General features: G+C 54.1%; 1 protein-coding gene across 1 annotated transcript in view; it reads left to right on the top strand.

The window, feature by feature from the left end:
• Positions 1-1,608: 1,608 nt before the first annotated feature.
• Positions 1,609-19,075, top strand: part of CACNA1I (calcium voltage-gated channel subunit alpha1 I) — a 107,354-nt gene continuing 89,887 nt past the window's right edge. The window contains exons 1-2 of the mRNA XM_066257479.1: positions 1,609-1,941; positions 15,848-16,100. Of these exons, the coding sequence (XP_066113576.1) occupies positions 15,868-16,100 (233 nt within the window). The 5' untranslated portion in view covers positions 1,609-1,941; positions 15,848-15,867. The remainder of the gene's footprint in view (positions 1,942-15,847; positions 16,101-19,075) is intronic.

Raw genomic sequence — 19,075 nt, 5'->3', positions numbered from 1 at the left:
TCCGAGCCCTGCTGTCAGACTGCTTTCATTTGCCTAGGCCTGAGCTTTCCAGCAGGGCACTCAGCCGGGCGGGGTATGAAGCGCCTGCCTGTGCCACCTTATTCCTACCTCTATGCTTTTGCTTATGTCCTTTCTATTTCCTAGTAGATGCAATTTCTCCCCCATCTTCTCCTCCTCTTATCTCAATCCTACATAAGCCTTCAAGGCCCAGTGTAAGCCTCTGGCCTTTGATGAGGTCTTCCCCGAAGATTCCTGATCTGAAGCCCACTCCGATGTGAAATAAATCCATCCTACCTGTGGACGCCTTCTGGTCTGTTCAGTCCATGCCCACGAGACACCTCCTAGCACTGTGTTCTGGTGTCAAAGGTTTGCTTTGTCTTCCTGGAAAGATGAAAAGATAGAACAGGGTAAATATTTCTTGAGTACCTACTATGTGCCAGGCTTGGTGTTAAGCATTTTTTAGACTGGTTGACTGGTTTCATTCTGTAAAGTGTGAACTTTTATCCTCATTTTACAGATGAGACACTGGAGGCTCGGAGATTGTAAGGGGCATGCCCTAAGCGTTCAGTCAGGAATTACAGAGCTGGGATCAAATCCTGAGCGCATCTTCCTCCAAATCTCTGACCATCTGCCAAGCCAAATAGCCCAGGGGCAGGCCTCAGCATCCCTCCACCCCCACCCCAGCCCCAGCCCAGTTCCTGACCCATACTGTACATTCTCTGAGGAGATGAGATGAGGTGGGGGTGGGGTGGAGATGGCTGAGCTGTCCAGGGGAAGTGGTGAGGTTTCGGCCTGTGCAGCTGGAGAAAGAGGCATCTGTTCCTCTTGGGAGCGCTCTTGGAAACCTTCCTGGAAGATGTGGCCTTTCAGCCAAGCCTTGAGAAGAAACATTAGTGTGGGTGAGAAGTGAGGAGTGTCTGGGCCTTGGAGGAACCTTTGGAGTCGAGTTTTGAACTGGCTCCACCATTTAAGGGCTGTTGGCCTTAGATGGGTACCCCCTCACTGGAATAGTAGCAGTCCCCACCCCTCGCGTTTCACAGCACCTCAGTGAGAATCCAGAGTGGAATGTGGCCAACCAGGCACTTTGGCCATGGGGGTGGTCAGTATTGGGGTCCCTCCCTTTTTACACATGACGTAGCCCCCTTGCTGAAGGGGTAGGGCACTCCCCCAGGCACGAGCCTGACTTTTAAGAAGGTAGCCACAAGGCTGGGGGCTTCCTGCTCTCCAGAGAGGGGTGGGGGCTCATCAGCCGCCGTCAGTCTGTCTGTCGCCTCCACGCCTCCCTCCTTCCCCGTCCCGCGCCTGCAGCTTTCCCCGAAGACATTTGGTGTCAGTATAAGGACGGCTTTGCCTCGCACGCGGCGCGGCTGGGTCTCGCCGCCGCCGCACGTTCCCGCACCGCCCGGCGCTCGGGCTCCTCCGCAGCCCCCGCAGCGCAGACCCCGAGCCTCAAGCCCGGGGCCAGAGGCTAGCGGATCCCAGCTAGGGAAGCAGCCCCGACCCCGCACCCCCACCCCGGGCTGCCGCCCGCGCCCGCCGCCGCGCGGGTCCTCTCCAGGCACTTGCCCGTCGCTCAGTCTCCGCAGCGCCCCCGTCCCCGTTCCCGGCCCCGGAGCGCCGCGCACCCGCCAGCCGACCGCCGCGCGCTCCAACTCCGGCTCCGTTCGTGGCTCGTCCGCGCTGCTGGCTTCTAGGCGCCCGCGGAGCCCTGCCAACCCTCCGCCAGCCCGCCGTCTCCTCACGCCATGGCCCGGGCCCCGGGGCCCGCAGCCCACCGCCCGCCGTCCCTGGCGCCCCAGGGGCTCAGCTGATCCTGAATTGACCGGGGGCGAACGGCGGGGTTGGAGGTCCCCCTCGATTTCCGTCTTGGGAGGGGATACGTCGCCCCAGCATCTCTAACCTGGGCGATCTCCCCCGCTACCCTGCCAAGTCCATGCCCAGGTAGGTGGGGGTGGGGGAAAGAGGTGGGGGAAGAAAGGGAGGGTTCAGCTCCGATACCAATTAATTGGCGCGTCGGTTCCTTCTTTATTGAGGCATTTATTTATTTCTGGGGACTGGTCCCTCCACCCGCGCATACCCGTCAGGTCGACCCCCCCCCTCCCCCCAACCCGTGTCTTCGGGGCAGGTGCCTTGGGAAGAAGGACGGGAAACTTTGACCGGTCCCTTCTCCAAGGCCACGAAAGTTCTCTCGGTTCCAATGCTGAAGCCAGCTGAGCCAGCTGAGCCAGCTGAGCCAGCGCTGCAGAATTTATTCAACAAGTCAGGATGCCGGCCGGGGCCCAGGCTGTCTGTCTGTCCCGCTGCTCCTCTGCTGCTGCGGCTCTGCTGCCAGCTGGATCAGAGCTGGTGCTGGTAGCCAGGGGGCTGAGCTGGAGTGTTGGGGAGGGGAGAGCGTGGCAGGGGATTGAATGGGGGAATCCCAGGCAACGCTTAACTTTCCTGGAGGCCCAGGTGGCTGTGGACCCTTTCCTTGTAAGCACCCCAGAGGGTAGCCAAGGCCTCACTGCATGAAGCCAGGCCAGGGTCAAAGCTGGGACTCTAGGGGGTAAAAGAATCCTCAGCAGGTTAGGGCTGGTTATATAATGAATGTTTATCATGATTGGGTTTTAATTGTCTCCTGGGTGGGATGTGGGGGATGTGGGGTACAAGAGGCCTTGGCATGGGGTGAGAAGGCCTCCTGAGGGTGGTGGTCAGGATACCTGGGTGGGAAGGGGGGGCTCCTGGATGGGCCCCTGCTGAGGCATCAGGCAGTTACTCTGCTGTGTCTTTCTTCCCCTTCAGGGCCCTGGGGGCTTCTGAACTGTGGATAAGAATGGCAGTGGGGAGACCCCTGAGCTATATTCTGTCTCTGGGAGTCTGTGTTCTGGGGCCGTGTGTGTGTGTGTGTGTGTGTGTGTGTGTGTGTTGTGTGTGTGTGTGTGGAGAGAGAGAGAGAGAAAGCTTGCTTGCGTCTGTGCCTGTGTGGTGTGATGGGGTCTGACACTCCGTGTGAGGAGTGTCCTAGGAGCTGGAGTGTTCAGGTTGGCCTGAGCAAGGAGCCAGTCTGTCCTGTCTCTGGCCACCTAGGAGATCCACCCAGCAGATACTGGCATACTAGGGATACTAGGGGTAGAATGCTGTGAAGATAGGGGTGTGGGTTCATGGGCTTTGCCCTGAGGGAAATGGTCTGAGTTAGGGCTATAGTCTGCAGGCCTTCCCCACATTGTTGGGTCACCTCTTAGATCAATGTCTTCTCAGCCCCAACGACTGGCTTCAGACACTCTTATCCACCCTTTAGGACAAACTTTCTGTTCAGGCTCCAGGGCAGGGCTGGGAAGGAGACTAGGTGGGGAGACTGGAGCCCTCCCTGTCCCCTTCTCACCCCCATCATCCACACTGAGCCAGAGAAAAGGGATGACAGTGGGTGACAGGGCAGGGTGACACTGAGTGGAGATGAGTTCTGGGGCTGCAGTCAGGGGAGGGAGAGGAAGAAAGAAGAGCACATTGGGGGTGGGGTGGGGTGAGAGTGGGACTGAGCTGGCACCAAATTCAAGAGCTACCATGGGGCCTGGGCACCACACCACTGTGAGTTCCCTTCTGGGCTGCTCAGAGCTGCCCAGGCCTGCCCCGGGGATCATGATGGCCAGCTTGGAGGAGGGGCTACAGCCCTGGCTGAAGGTTTCTCCCTGTTCCTTTGACCAAGGTTCTTTGCCCCCTTCACCCCACCCCTGTATTTTAGGTGCCTCTTAGAGGACGTTTTCTAGGCCCACCAGGAAGCAATGGTACCCCTGTCTCTGCTCCTTGACTCCCCTTGACCTTGGGTGAAGGCTGAGGTTGCTCAGAGAACCCCTCCTCTCCCATGTTTTGTCATTGGCTCCAAACAGCCTGCCCCTCATGAGCCCACAGCCAGGCTGGGAGCAGCTTCAGGGACCTGTGTGACTGTAGCCTTTCTGTGGTCCTGGACCCAGATCCATACCCTGAACCTAGGGGGCCACCTTTGCCTCCCCTCCCCCAGACCCCCTTCACTGCCATTCTTATCCACCCTCACCCTGAGCTCCAAGTGGGGTCCCCTGAGCCTCAACCTTCCTAGGAGAGTCTGTCCCTCCCCCACCCTGGAAAGATTCCACCCCCAGCAGCTTCTGAGTGTTGTTTGAGGTAAGAAACAGGTTCTTGTGGGGCTCCTTGACTCCCTGTCTCTCCTTCAGCTGCCTGTTCTCTGAGTGTCTCCCCCCTCACCCCGCTAGGGTGCCCAAAAACTACATCTGGAAAGAGGGAATGCTGGGCTGGGTGCAAGGCTCCAGGGTCATCCCATGGGCTGCAGGGTCCTCCTTCTCTTCCCCTTTTTCCTCTTTCCCCTTCCCTTCCTCTGTCTTTCTTGTCCCTCCCAGCTTCTGCTCCTTTCTGACCCCTTCTTTCCCTCTGGTTCTTTACTGCAGAACGTTTCCTTCCCACATGTTCCCAGGACGTGCTCTTCCCTTATGCCCTCAACCCTGTACCCCCAGAAGTCCTGGGCTGGTCTGGGGGCTCAGAGGCAGTCCAGGCAGCTGTGGGTGCATGATTTGTGGGCATGTGGTCTGTGGGCACAGGCTCCAGGATCCGTGTTCTGTGAGTCTCTGTGACTGTGTGAACATGTGGGGTCTGGGCGGTCGTAAGTTTCATGGGCCCGTGGGTCTACAGTTCTGTGGGTGGATGTGTCTACGAACTTATGGCTGTGCAGTTTCGCGGATCTGTGGGTCCATAGGTCCGTGGGCCTGTGGATCCTGATATTTAGGAAGGTGTGGGCTGAGTCTGTCCTCCTCATGGCTTCTAGTATAAGGAAGAAAGAAAACAAATCTGATTTTCTGATTTCCATCTCTCTCTTTTATATTTGTTAAGCACCTACTCTGTCTAGTCCTGTTCTGGTCACTGGGGGACAATGCAGTGAACAGAAGGGAACGGACAAAATCTGCCCCCTTGGAGCTTCTGTGCCCCCACAGAGAGCGTGGGCCTCCCCGTGCCACATGTGGTGTGGGCATGTGGCCACCGGGCCTGGTTTCCTCTCATGCTGTCGGAGGGGAGACCTGGGTTGTGTTTGATGCGTAGGGGTGCAGATCATGGAAGACTTCGAAAGCACAGGGTGTTGGGATGTCCTGGAACATATGCTGGGATCTCCTGGGGCTCCTTGAGCAGGAAAGGATGGGCAAGGAGTGGTTTCTCCACGGTGTTTTGGGGCTGGAGGTTATCACAGACCTGGCCGTGCCTTGCAAGCCTTCTGCTTTTATCTCGGTGGCCCTACCTCTGCCAGCTCCCGCTTCCCCTGCACCCTTGCCAGGGCTCTCTTACTGATGGTGCATTGAGAGAAGAACATCAGGATTTTCCTTCTCCTTACTGCTGACCACTGGCCTTGATGGGCAGCGAGGGTTGCATCCCACTATTGGTTTGTTCAGGGACTTAGGCCTCCTCCCTGGATCACTTAGCACTTGTCCTGCCCAGAGAGGTATGAGAAAGTTCATGATTGTGAGCATGGCCCAGAAGACCAAGGTTCTTAGCATCACTGGAACATTGGCTTCTTGTAAAATTAGGATCACGTCTTGTACCTTAAACAGTTTTGTGAGGCTTAGAGTGTCTTTATAGTGCCTAGCACGGGGCCTGATACAGTGAAGCTATCTTTCTTTTATTAAGGTACTGTACTTTCCAAATCTCTGTTCTAGTTTGCTACCCTTTCTGTGAGATAGATAAAGAATCATTTTTGCATTTTATACAAGAGAAAATAAAGCTTGGTGAGATTGTATGATGCAGTGAGGGTGGAGTTGGACTTAAACCTGGGCCCTGGGACTCCTGACCCAGTGCTCTTTCTTCTAGAACACCCTCCCTCCCATCAGAGATCATGTTCACCCACCCCAATTGGTTAGCTGAAGGCCCTAATTACTGCAGAGTGAGTAAGAACTGATCAGCAGGGTCGCCTGCTGGGAAATGTTCAAACACACTGATGGATATTCAAACACAGTCTTACTTGCTGGCACTTGTCATAATGCTGAGAGCTGAAAAACAAGTGACAATGCCTAGTGACAGACACATGGACAGGTACCCATGTGTTCTGGAGCCCCACAAGCACCCGGCACTTGCTCAAGGGCATTCGAACACCTAGTGCTTTCCAAGCCTTCCATGATCTGCACTTCCACGTATTAAATACATCCTGGTTCTCGGGTCTGAGCAGTGGGTGGGTGGGCTGCAACCCCCTGTCCACGTTAACTGGTGACCTGGATTTGGGCTTCCCAGATCCGGGTCCCAGCTCTTCCACCAAGTACTTCTTGATCTTTGGAAAATTCCTGAACTTTTCTGTACCTCAGTTTCCTCACCTATAAAATGGAGAGAGTATAAGTACTTACTTCATTGGGTTGTAATGAGGTACCTGGCACATAGTAAGTTCTTGGCCGAGAACGTTGCCTGTGACTCTTGTTGGCCGTCATGGGAGAGGTTGCTAATCCAATTCCTTGAACCTTGCAAAGCTGGGAGGGCTAACTGTCGATTCTGGTGAGAGGACAAGATGCTGCAGTGTGGGCAGGCTCAGCTGGCCAAACCAGAGCAAGTCCTGTGTCAGGTCATACACCTTGGGGCCACACTGTAACCATTCATCTATGGGCTGGAGGAGCCTGGCTTTGCTGCAGTTCCTCTGAAGAAGATCTGTGGGAACCAGTGGACCACCTACCCCACAGGTGCTACAGTCTGACTGGGTTGCCAGACAGGCTATGGGGCTCCTAGGTTGCATCAAGAGAGGGCCCCCTGTAGAATCAGGCAGGTGACTTGTCTGTTCTACTCTGAGTGAACTTGGTGCCACCTGCTCTAGCCCTTGCAGAGGAAAATAGGCAAGCTTGAATGTGGCTGAGGATGGAGTCCCAAGGAGCAGATGATCTGGAAATCGTCACCTCCCCAAGGAACAGATAAAGAAGTTGGTGACAAGAGGCCCAGGGCAGATGAGGCTCGGTGGTGGGCGGGCTGTCATCAAGCATCTGCAAGGGCTGTCATGCAGAAGAGGGAGCAGACAGAGGGTTCCAGAGGCTCTGGGATGCTGGCTGGAAGATTCTGGGAGACAGGTTTCCTGTAGCCTCACAAAGACTTTTCTTTTCTATAGGTCACCAGATGCAGCCTCTGTGTCGGTGTGTGTGTGAGTGAATGTTGTGTGTGTGTGAGTCTGATGAGTGTGTGAGGTATGTGTGTCTGTGTGAGTAGATATGTATGTGTCTGTAAGTGTGCACCTGTGTCAGAATGTATGTATCTGTGAGTGTATATCTGATTGTGTATGTCTGTGAGTGTATGAGATGTATGTCTGTGTGTGATTATGAGTATGTGTGGTGACAGATCAGGCCACTTTAGGGTCCCTTCTTTTCAGAGATTCCCTGTGTGATGATCAGGAGCTCTAAAGAATCTGAAACCAGACGCTGTTTTTCTGGGACTCCTGCATTCCGGGATTCTGGAATTCCGTGGCCGATGGCACTGACACGCATGGGAGACCATCCCGGGGCTCACTGTCACCGGCCCAATGCCTGGTGTGTGGTCAGGTCTTCAAATGTGTTACCCCGGTTCATCCTCCCAGTAGCCCTCCTCAGAGCAGTTGTCACCCTCATTGTTAGACAGGGTCACCGAAGGCCTCTGCCAGGCTGAGTTGTGTGCCAAAGTGGATTGGTGTCAGCTGGTCTCGGCTTTCAGCGCCCATGCTCTGAAACACCACATGGTAAAGTCTAAGGTTATGGTAGTTGATATCTGGTGCCTCTGAGGTTCCAGGTGATCCTCAGATATGATTTAGAAATTACTGGATTCTAGTATTCTCAGAATGAATTCATTGCTTTTTCTTCTAACTGTGAATTTGCTGATGTGTGGTTGTTGACAAAGGGATAATAAACAAGTTGCCTGCCTTTGTGTGTCTGTGAATGAACACACACACACACAGCCAGGCCTCGGGTCTTTTACCCTCCAGGACTCTGAGCTGTGCAGACACAGGCCTCCCTACACCTCACCCCAAGGCCTTCTGAGCAGCAGCTGGAAGATTCTTTGCCCACAGTAAGGGTCTTGGCTGGACCAGCAGCTATAACTGCACTGCTTGGTGACTCAGCTAGGAGGAAAGGCCTGGTTCCAGGGCATATATCCCTGTCCCAGAGTGTGCCTGTCCTGGTTCAGTGCTTGGGTTTAGGGGTGGCAGACCCGAACTGAGACTCAGACTCTGCTCTCTAACAAATGGGTGACTGGGGCAATGCCGACTTTCCTGAACCCCACTCTCCTTCCTCATAAAGTAGGAATAAGCATGGTCTGTATTTCATGGGACTGTGGTGGGAATCAACATAGATAATGCATAGAAAGTTTTTTGTCCATTGCCTGGCATAGTCAAATGTAGAGCCTCTGTGATGATCATGGTGATGGTTATGGTGGCAGTGTTGGTGGTGTTTTAGGTGATGGTGATGGTGGGTAGTGATAGTGGTGATGGAGATAATGGGATAGTGGTAGTGATGGTGATGATGGAGGTGGTGGTGGTGGTGGTGGTGATGGAAATGATGGTGGTGGTGATGATGGTGGTAGAGATAGTAGTGATGGCAGAGAGAAGGCTGAGGTGGCATCCCCTGGAGATAGCTTAGCTGGCTCCATGCATGCTTGGACATCTACCATCATGGGTTCTTGAGAGCCTTCCCATTTATATCATGTATTCTCAAGGGCCTGTGAGGCAGGCAGGAGGGGATCCAAACTTTACAGAGAGGAAAGCCAAGAGTCCAAGAGGCTGATGGAGTTAGGGGTGGATGTATGTTCCAGACCCAGTGGGGTTCTGGTATTCCTTGGCCCCTGCTCATGGAGCCCAGTCCAATGACCACACCACTGCCTGGTGGGCCCTCCCTGAGAATGTCCAGAGGAAGGATGCTGGGAGGCAGAAGTAGCTCTGGGGCCAGATGGACCTTAATTAGAATCCACCAATTCTGACACTTAATGCAGATCCTTTAGACTCTGTGAGGATCCATCTGCAGACAGGTTGGAGCCCAGGTGGGCCCACCTGCCAACGTCCCAAAAGTTTCTAGCCATAGGCACGTGGACAGCTGGGGACAAGAGCTAGGTGTTAGGCCCAGGGCAGAGGGAATTGAGAATGGGTAGCAAGTCTGGGTGGTCACTAAGGAGCAGGCCAAAGGGTAGAGGTCTGGGTGGTAAATGGGGAACAGGTCAAGGACAGAGATTGGGTGGTCACTGGGGAATATAAGTCAGAAGGTGGAGGCTGAGAGGTCACTGGGGAATATAAGTCAGAAGGTGGAGGCTGAGAGGTCACTGGGGAATAGGTCAGAAGGTGGAGGCTGAGAGGTCACTGGGGAATATAAGTCAGAAGGTGGAGGTTGAGAGGTCACAGGGGAATAGGTCAGAAGGTGGAGGCTGAGAGGTCATAAGGAATAGGTCAGAAGGTGGAGGCTGAGAGGTCACAGGGAATAGGTCAGAAGGTGGAGGCTGAGAGGTCACAGGGAATAGGTCAGAAGGTGGAGGCTGAGAGGTCACAGGGGAATAGGTCAGAAGGTGGAGGCTGAGAGGTCACTGGGGAATAGGTTTGAAGGTGGAGGCTGAGAGGTCACAGGGAATAGGTCAGAAGGTGGGGGCTGAGAGGTCACTGGGGAATATTAGTCAGAGGGTGGAGGCTGAGAGGTCACTGGGGAATAGGTCAGAAGGTAGAGGCTGAGAGGTCACTGGGGAATAGGTCAGAAGGTGGGGCTGAGAGGTTACTGGGGAATGGGTCAGAAGGTGGGGCTGAGAGGTCACTCGGGAATAGGTCAGAAGGTGGGGCTGAGAAGTCACTCGGGAATAGGTCAGAAGGTGGGGCTGAGAGGTCACTGGGGAATATAAGTCAGAAGGTGGAGGTTGAGAGGTCACAGGGGAATAGGTCAGAAGGTGGAGGCTGAGAGGTCACAGAGAATAGGTCAGAAGGTGGAGGCTGAGAGGTCACTGGGGAATAGGTCAGAAGGTGGGGCTGAGAGGTCACTGGGGAATATAAGTCAGAAGGTGGAGGTTGAGAGGTCACAGGGGAATAGGTCAGAAGGTGGAGGCTGAGAGGTCACAGAGAATAGGTCAGAAGGTGGAGGCTGAGAGGTCACTGGGGAATAGGTCAGAAGGTGGAGGCTGAGAGGTCACTGGGGAATAGGTCAGAAGGTGGAGGCTGAGAGGTCACTCGGGAATAGGTCAGAAGGTGGGGCTGAGAGGTCACTGGGGAATATTAGTCAGAAGGTGGAGGCTGAGAGGTTACTGGGGAATATTAGTCAGAAGGTGGGGCTGAGAGGTCACTCGGGAATAGGTCAGAAGGTGGGGCTGAGAGGTCACTGGGGAATAGGTCAGAAGGTGGAGGCTGAGAGGTCACTGGGGAATAGGTCAGAAGGTGGGCGCTGAGAGGTCACTGGGGAATAGGTCAGGAGGTGGGGGCTGAGAGGTCACAGGGGAATAGGTCAGGAGGTGGAGGCTGAGAGGTCACTGGGGAATAGGTCCGAAGGTGGAGGCTGAGATGTCATAAGGAATAGGTCAGAAGGTGGAGGCTGAGAGGTCACTGGGGAATAGGTCAGAAGGTAGAGGCTGAGAGGTCACTGGGGAATATAAGTCAGAAGGTGGAGGTTGAGAGGTCACAGGGGAATAGGTCAGAAGGTGGAGGCTGAGAGGTCACAGAGAATAGGTCAGAAGGTGGAGGCTGAGAGGTCACTGGGGAATAGGTCAGAAGGTAGAGGCTGAGAGGTTACTGGGGAATAGGTCAGAAGGTGGAGGCTGAGAGGTCATAAGGAATAGGTCAGAAGGTGGAGGCTGAGAGGTCACAGGGAATAGGTCAGAAGGTGGAGGCTGAGAGGTCACAGGGAATAGGTCAGAAGGTGGAGGCTGAGAGGTCACAGGGGAATAGGTCAGAAGGTGGAGGCTGAGAGGTCACTGGGGAATAGGTTTGAAGGTGGAGGCTGAGAGGTCACAGGGAATAGGTCAGAAGGTGGGGGCTGAGAGGTCACTGGGGAATATTAGTCAGAGGGTGGAGGCTGAGAGGTCACTGGGGAATAAGTCAGAAGGTAGAGGCTGAGAGGTCACTGGGGAATAGGTCAGAAGGTGGGGCTGAGAGGTTACTGGGGAATGGGTCAGAAGGTGGGGCTGAGAGGTCACTCGGGAATAGGTCCGAAGGTGGGGCTGAGAGGTCACTGGGGAATAGGTCAGAAGGTGGGGCTGAGAAGTCACTCGGGAATAGGTCAGAAGGTGGAGGCTGAGAGGTCACTGGGGAATAGGTCAGAAGGTGGAGGCTGAGAGGTCACCGGGGAATAGGTCAGAAGGTGGGGCTGAGAGGTCACTGGGGAATAGGTCAGAAGGTAGAGGCTGAGAGGTCACTGGGGAATAGGTCAGAAGGTGGGGCTGAGAGGTCACTGGGGAATAGGTCAGAAGGTGGAGGCTGAGAGGTCACCAGGGAATAGGTCAGAAGGTGGGGCTGAGAGGTCACTGGGGAATAGGTCAGAAGGTGGGGCTGAGAGGTTACTGGGGAATAGGTCAGAAGGTGGGGCTGAGAGGTCACTGGGGAATATTAGTCAGAAGGTGGAGGCTGAGAGGTCACCGGGGAATAGGTCAGAAGGTGGGGCTGAGAGGTCACTCGGGAATAGGTCAGAAGGTGGGGCTGAGAGGTCACTCGGGAATAGGTCAGAAGGTGGAGGCTGAGAGGTCACTGGGGAATAGGTCAGAAGGTGGGCGCTGAGAGGTCACTGGGGAATAGGTCAGGAGGTGGGGGCTGAGAGGTCACAGGGGAATAGGTCAGGAGGTGGAGGCTGAGAGGTCACTGGGGAATAGGTCCAAAGGTGGAGGCTGAGATGTCATAAGGAATAGGTCAGAAGGTGGAGGCTGAGAGGTCACTGGGGAATAGGTCAGAAGGTAGAGGCTGAGAGGTCACTGGGGAATATAAGTCAGAAGGTGGAGGTTGAGAGGTCACAGGGGAATAGGTCAGAAGGTGGAGGCTGAGAGGTCACAGAGAATAGGTCAGAAGGTGGAGGCTGAGAGGTCACTGGGGAATAGGTCAGAAGGTAGAGGCTGAGAGGTCACTGGGGAATAGGTCAGAAGGTAGGGCTGAGAGGTTACTGGGGAATGGGTCAGAAGGTGGGGCTGAGAGGTCACTGGGGAATAGGTCAGAAGGTGGAGGCTGAGAGGTCACCAGGGAATAGGTCAGAAGGTGGGGCTGAGAGGTCACTCGGGAATAAGTCAGAAGGTAGAGGTTGAGAGGTCACTGGGGAATAGGTCAGAAGGTGGGGCTGAGAGGTTACTGGGGAATAGGTGAGAAGGTGGGGCTGAGAGGTCTCTCGGGAATAGGTCAGAAGGTGGGGCTGAGAGGTCACTGGGGAATAGGACAGAAGGTGTGGCTGAGAGGTCACTGGGGAATATTAGTCAGAAGGTGGAGGCTGAGAGGTTACTGGGGAATATTAGTCAGAAGGTGGAGGCTGAGAGGTCACCGGGGAATAGGTCAGAAGGTGGGGCTGAGAGGTCACTCGGGAATAGGTCAGAAGGTGGGGGCTGAGAGGTCACAGGGGAATAGGTCAGAAGGTGGAGGTTGAGAGGTCACTGGAGAATAAGTCAGAAGGTGAAGGTTGAGAGGTCACTGGGGAATAGGTCAGAGGGTGGAGGCTGGAAGGTTATTTGGGAATAGGTCAGAGGGTAGAAGCTGGGTGAGCCCTGGGGAGTGGGCTGGGAGTGGTAGCCTTGGCAACTGTGGTCACTAGTAGCCCCACAGTGAGGGGGAAAGGTGAGAGGACAAAGGACAACACAGTGTGACAGCTGTAAGTAGGGAGTGAGGAGAGGGAATGACACATGCTGTCCCAGAGGCCACAGCAGCTCTTTCCACCCATGTGGGTACAGGAAAAGTTTTGGCAGTGCTGGGTGGTGACCTTGGCCCAATACAAGCCCCAGCTTTTCTGCCTCAAACATTTATGTCAAATTCACCCCTCCGTCCCACCTCCACCAGCACCCAGGCCAGGCTGTCCCATTTCCAGCTTTCTCCGGCTCTTCCTGGCCCACCCGAGCCCCTGCACCCACTCTCCGCCAACCCTCAGAAGGATTGCTTAAAGGTGCACACCAGAGCACACCACTCCTTACGTAAATGTCCTTCTGTGGCTTCCTGTTGCACTTGGACTGAAACCGATGACTTTGCAACGGGCCATGCCAAACCCTTCACTTTTATCCCTGCTCCCCGCCCCAGGATCAGCCACACTGGCCTCATTTCTGTTCCTTAAATGCAATTTCCTCTACCTGGAGCGTTCTTTCCACAGATCCCTCATGACCATGCCTTCTGATTATTGTTTTTTTAAATTTCTTTTTTATCTTAAATGTTTCTTTCTTTAGAGAGGGCTTGGTGGCTTCTCCCCACTCCTACTTCCCCCCCTTGTTTACTTACTGGCCAGCACTTTTTATTAATTTATTCAACAGATATTAATTGAGCACCTAGTATGTTTCTGGCACTGCTCTAGGCACTGGGGGATACAGTAGTGAACAAAACAGACCCCATTCTGTGCTCTCTTGTAGCCTTCCTTCAGGTGAGGAGACAGACACTGAATCATGAAGATATAAATACATAAATTATACGGTATGTTTCATAGCGATAAGAGCTATGGAAACCCAGGGAGAAAGAGAGATGAATTAACTTGTGTCATTTTCCCTGGCTAGAGTGTGGGCATTGTGAATGAGGGCTGGTACCAAGTCTGGCTCATTCACCAGCATAGCCCCAAAACCTGCACGGTGTCTGCACATAGTAGGTGCTCAGGAAGTATTGTTGGACAAATGAATGAATCTTCAGGGCCTGGTAGAACAGGGTGTGGGCAGTGAGGGAGAGAGTGCTCCAGGGAGAGGCCTGGAGGAGGCAGCCAGGACTCTAGGACTCGGGGAGGTCCAGTTTGGCTGGAGTGAGGGGCCAGTGGACTTTCAGGATGACACAGTAGTGGGCAGACCTGGAGCCACCTCAAGGAGCAAGGTTTTCAGTCCAGGGGTTGACACGTGGCAGGCTGAGGTGCCTGGGAGCTTATGTAAGGCCTGTGTCTGTTTTTCTGGAACCAGGAGCAAAGACCCAAGCGTGAGAGGAGACTCTGCCTCTCTGACCAACCGGACGAAGTGGCAGGAGGTGCCAACTCCCACCTATTGCCCCTGGGAGCCAGGGAAACGTCCAAATGCATCAGCTCTGGCAGCTCAGCAGATAGCTCAGCAGCTGTGGGTGGCAACCTGGTGGGTGCCAGGGATTTGGGCCTTATCTCCAACTCCCATTGCCCAGCCTGGCGCTGTCAGGGTTCTAGGTTCAGGAGAACCCTGTGGATAAAGATTCAGGGTTGGTGGCCTCTGAGAGGAGGTGGTGAGGGGCAGGCCCTGAAAAATGCCGTTCTTCCTACCCTGGCATTGTTCGGCTATAGAGGGGACGAGAGAGACCACAGTCAGTCACCCCTGAGTCTAGAGGGCTGCTGCTGGGATTCTGGCCACCAAACATGCCTCAGTGTGTAGTCTTGGCACACTACTCCCTTCACTGTGCCCTAATTTCACCATCTGCTAAATGGGCATAATAATCCTGCTGGGGTTGCTTGTGAGCATCAGACAAGACCAGGCTGTGGAAATGCCCCTGAGATGGAGTCAGGACCACCTATGTGATTTGTAGAGTGCAGTGCAAAATGAAAATGTGGGGCCCCTGAATCAAAAAGTATTAAGTCTTGAGTTGGTGGCAGCAGAGCTAATAAGCAAGCACAGGCCCTTCTGAATGTGGGGCCCCAGGTGGCTGCAAAGGCTGGATAGCTAGGAAGCCAGCCCTGCTGGAGTTCAGTCTGTGCTGAGACCTGGCTGTGTGTCTGCTCTGTCCCTTCTCTGGGCCTTATTTTCTCCAACTGTAAAGCAAAGAGATTGGTATGTAAGGCACCGAGGTTCTCAGCTTTGGGAGGTATTGAGTGGTGGGTCTCTGGGCTCCGATGCAGGTCTCAGCTCAGCTGTCCTCAGGAAGCCTGCCCTGATTTTCTCTCTGCTTGCCCAGGTCCCCTGGGTTTTGGTCCCACAGCCCCCTGACTTCTCCTTTGTAACATGTATCATCCTGGCAATAATGCTTGTCTTTACAATAACTTTCCATTTTTTCTTTCTTCCTTTCTTTCTTTTTTAAGTGAGAGGAGGGGAGGTATAGAGACAGACTCTCGCATGCGCCCTGACCGGATTCCACCAGCGACCCCCATCTGGGGCCGATGCTTTGCCCATCTTGGGCCAATGCTCACAACCAAGCTATTTTTAGTGCCTGAGGCAGAGGTTCAGGAGCCATCCTCAGCACCTGGGGCCAATGCACTCACATCAATCGAGCCATGACTGCAGGAGAAGAAGTGTGTGTGTGTGTGTGTGTGTGTGAGAGAGAGAGAGAGAGAGAGAGAGAGAGAGAGAGAGAAGAGGAAGATGGGGTGGAGAAGCAGATGGTCACCTCTCCCATGTGCCCTGACCAGGAATCCAACCTGGGACTTCCACACGCCAGGTTGATGCTCTACCTCTGAGCCAACCAACTAAGGCCCCCTTTTTTCTTGAAAAAATTTCTTTACCTTTGATGAGGTAATAAACACACAACTCTAGTCTTATAAAAAAAGAAAACTAATATCACAACTACATTCTAAGAAGGTTTTATTCTCCCCACTCTTTATCTCCCCAAACTGAGGCTCGGCAAAGTTGCCCAGACTTGCCCCAGGACCACCCAGCCTGGAAGTGGATTCCAACTTGCAGGCATTTGGGACTTCACTGCTTTTCTGATCCTCATGGCCAGAGTGGGGCAAGGGACCTGCAGGCCTGAGGCTGGGCTGTCCCCTTTTGGGGGAGGCTGGTTGGGGACTGTGTGCCAGGCCTGCCCTGCCGTGTGTCACCTCTTTTTCTTCCCCAGGCTTCTCACTCAGCGCTGACATGGCTGAGAGCCCCTCGCCGCCCTCCTCTTCTGCTGCGGCCCTGGCCCCTGAACCAGGAGTCACAGAGCAGCCCAGACCCCAGAGCCCCCCGCCCTCCCCTTCAGGCCTGGAAGAGCCCCTGGATGGAGCCGATCCAGATGTCCCTCATCCGGACCTGGCACCTGTTGCCTTCTTCTGTCTGCGACAGACCACCAGCCCTCGGAACTGGTGTATCAAGATGGTGTGTAACCCATATCCTTTGTGGGGCCTGGGCTTGTCGGGGGCCCTGCTTGTGGCCAGGTAGTTCCTGAGGTAGCTTACCTGCCATGCCCACCTCTGGTTAGGAAGCCTGAGGCTGCTGGGCCTTGTTGGTGGGGAGCAAGCTCAGTGGTGAGGCTGGGGAGGTGTTGGGGGCTGGAGGTTGGACTGATGAGGAACTGGTGATTGGCTGATATGAACATTCTGGAAGTTGCTGACTGCTGAGGTGAGTCTAGTGGCTGGCTGGCTCAGAAAGTCTTCAGGTGTGAACCCCAGCTCTGTGCTGGAATTAAGGACAAGAGTGAAGTCAAACGCTGGCCCATGGCCCAGCTCCCAGTGACTGAGCTATTCCATGGATGGTAACCACAGGGGTCATGAGAGCTGAGATGGGGACCTGTGGGTATGGCTGAGGCAGCAGCAAGCAGCCCCTCACAAACCTGCCTGCCTTCACTTGCTGGTTCTGGTTGGCTCATGTCACCCCTATTTAAGACCTTTCACCATCCCCCTGGTCAGTAAAGTCTAACTCAGCACACCAGGCCCTGCATGCCCCCGTCCAGGCTCACTTCCCACCTCTCTCCTCCCTCTGTGTTCTTCCAAACCTCAGGGCCATTTCATGTGCTCGTCCCTTTGTCTGAAGTGACCTTCTCTTCTCTCTTCACCTGGGCAAATCCTTTGTTGTGTTCTTCAAATCACAGCTTAAGTGTCATCTCTTCAGGGCAGCCCTCTGTGATTGCTCCTTAGCCGCCTTGATTTTTGTCACCACCTAGTTGTGGAATTCTTAATCTAACATTTGCTTCTTCCAGGGGTACTGCCAGGTGACCAGGACACAATCTGAGCTTGTCATATTCACTGCTGAACCTCAGCACCCAGCACAAGAGCACAGCTGTGGGTGCTCCTTCAGTGTTTGCTGGGCACATCTTGGCAATGTCTGAGCTGAATCCAGTAATGAATGGTGTTAGGTGGAGAGGGCAGCAGGGACAGGGGCATGGGAGGAGCAAAGGCCTGGGAAGGCGAGGGACTGAGGGCAGTTTGGTGTGATTGGAATGGGGAGTGAGGGACAGAGTGGAAGGAGGAGGCTGGCGGGGTAGTGGGAGATGTCACAGGCTCCATGGGCCAAGTGAGAAGCTGACCTGTGTCCTGAGGGTGATAGAGACCTGGCATAGTTTAAAATAAGGACTTGATGTGGTGAGATCTGTGTTTTATTAGGACAGCTGAGCTGTGGATGCATTGCAGCCTGGCATAGTTTAAAATAAGGACTTGATGTGGTGAGATCTGTGTTTTATTAGGACAGCTGAGCTGTGGATGCATTGCAGGTGTGAGCCTGTGGCTGGAGGCTGCTGACCCTTCACCTTCCCAGACTTGGAAAGATTCTGCTCTCTATCAGGAACCCAAAGGAATGGTGGGTGGATAGGCATCAGGGCCAGGCTAATAGGAGCAGCTCTCATGACCAACAGGCCCAGGGCAGTGTGGGAAGTCTGCCCCAGAAAGACAGTCCTAAGCACTAGTGTCACCGGTGCCAAGGAGCCCTGGCTCCATTGACTCTTGGTGCTTCCTAACTTGGCTCCTCGTCCAGCCTAGAGCTAGGCTCTGAGTCACCACTTCACTCACGGGAGAACCAGAGGCTGCTGGGACCCTCCCTGAGCCGATGAGCAGGAGGGGTTCACTTCAGCAGTACTTTCTGCATGGTCTGGGCCATGGGACCCCCCATGCATTGTCAGCTGGGAGTCCAGCTGAGAGGTCTCTGGGTCTAAAATGTCGGGGGATTGGTTGCACTGTTTGATTTGTGGGGAAATGACGTATAGAGTATGGACCTTAGACAGACCTAGGAGCTGGTTCTGCCTCTTATTTGCTGTGTGATCATGGGCCAGTTTCTTAACCTCTCTGAGCTCCAGTCTCCCCACTTTTCAAACGGGGGTGATAATTCCCATTTCACAAGATTGCAATGAAGACCAAAGCAGTTACATAAGGAATATGTGAGAACAGAGCTGTACAGACTAGAAAAACTGCCACACATGCGGTTTTCATTCTTATTATCTGTGCCCAGAGGCGAGCAGGGACCTTGTGTGCGGCTGAGTAAACTCTGCTCACGGTAGAGTCAATGACATTGGGCATCAACTCTTTAGATAGATCATAATGCTTTCAGAGGATGTTGTTTCTGGGGAAAATAAGATTCAATCTCTGTTATTTAGGTAAATTTGTGCTGGTTATGCTGCTAGTATCCATGCCCTCATCCATGCAGACATTGCTAATCCATCACAGCATCCTCTAGCAGGGCAACCCTGGCAGCAGGACTAATCAGTTGGAAATCTATTTTCCGCCTAGATTAGACTTAGAGATCCTTTCTTAGTGTGACCATAGGCATGTGGGAGAAAAGCCAGTAGTGCGCGTACTCACTCTACTTTCCCTTTCTTGAGTCTGTTTTTCATCTCTGTAATGGGACAGTTTAAGGTGGTTAGAGGTGATTCCTGTAATGCATCCAGTGGTGTGGCCAGACTGGAGGAGGTGCTCAGGAATGACAATAAAGAAAGCTGGCATTTACTGTGCTGAATACTTTGCCTGCATTATCACCTTTAACCCTTATAACCACCCAGAGGTGGGTGCTGTCACACGAGGAAAGGGAAGCCCAGAGAGGTTGAATCACCTTTTTCCAGGGTTGCACAGCCAGAATGTGGTGGAGCTGGGATGAAGCTCTCCAGCCTTAGCTTTTATCCAGGATGCTGCTACCCCTGGCAGAGCCTGGAGAAGCAGGGTTCTCCACACTCACTGGGGCAGGGAGGTTTGCTTCGTCGTGCCAGGCAGCTTGGCGAGGGTCTCCTTGGGTTCCAGGATCTACATCTGGCAGCACCTGGCCGTGGCCTGCCTGGGGCCACCCCCCTGAGGAGTTTGCAGCTCCCTCCTTCCCAGCATGCTTGGGGCTGCTGCCACCCCCTCCAGCCAGGGCTGAGCCAGCGCTTCTGCTGCTTGCGAAT

The sequence above is a fragment of the Saccopteryx bilineata genome, chromosome 1 (assembly GCF_036850765.1).
Source record: "Saccopteryx bilineata isolate mSacBil1 chromosome 1, mSacBil1_pri_phased_curated, whole genome shotgun sequence".
NCBI classification, from domain to species: Eukaryota; Metazoa; Chordata; class Mammalia; order Chiroptera; family Emballonuridae; genus Saccopteryx; species Saccopteryx bilineata.
Note: the sequence above shows the minus strand (reverse complement) of the source record. Positions and strands in the feature narration are given on the sequence as shown.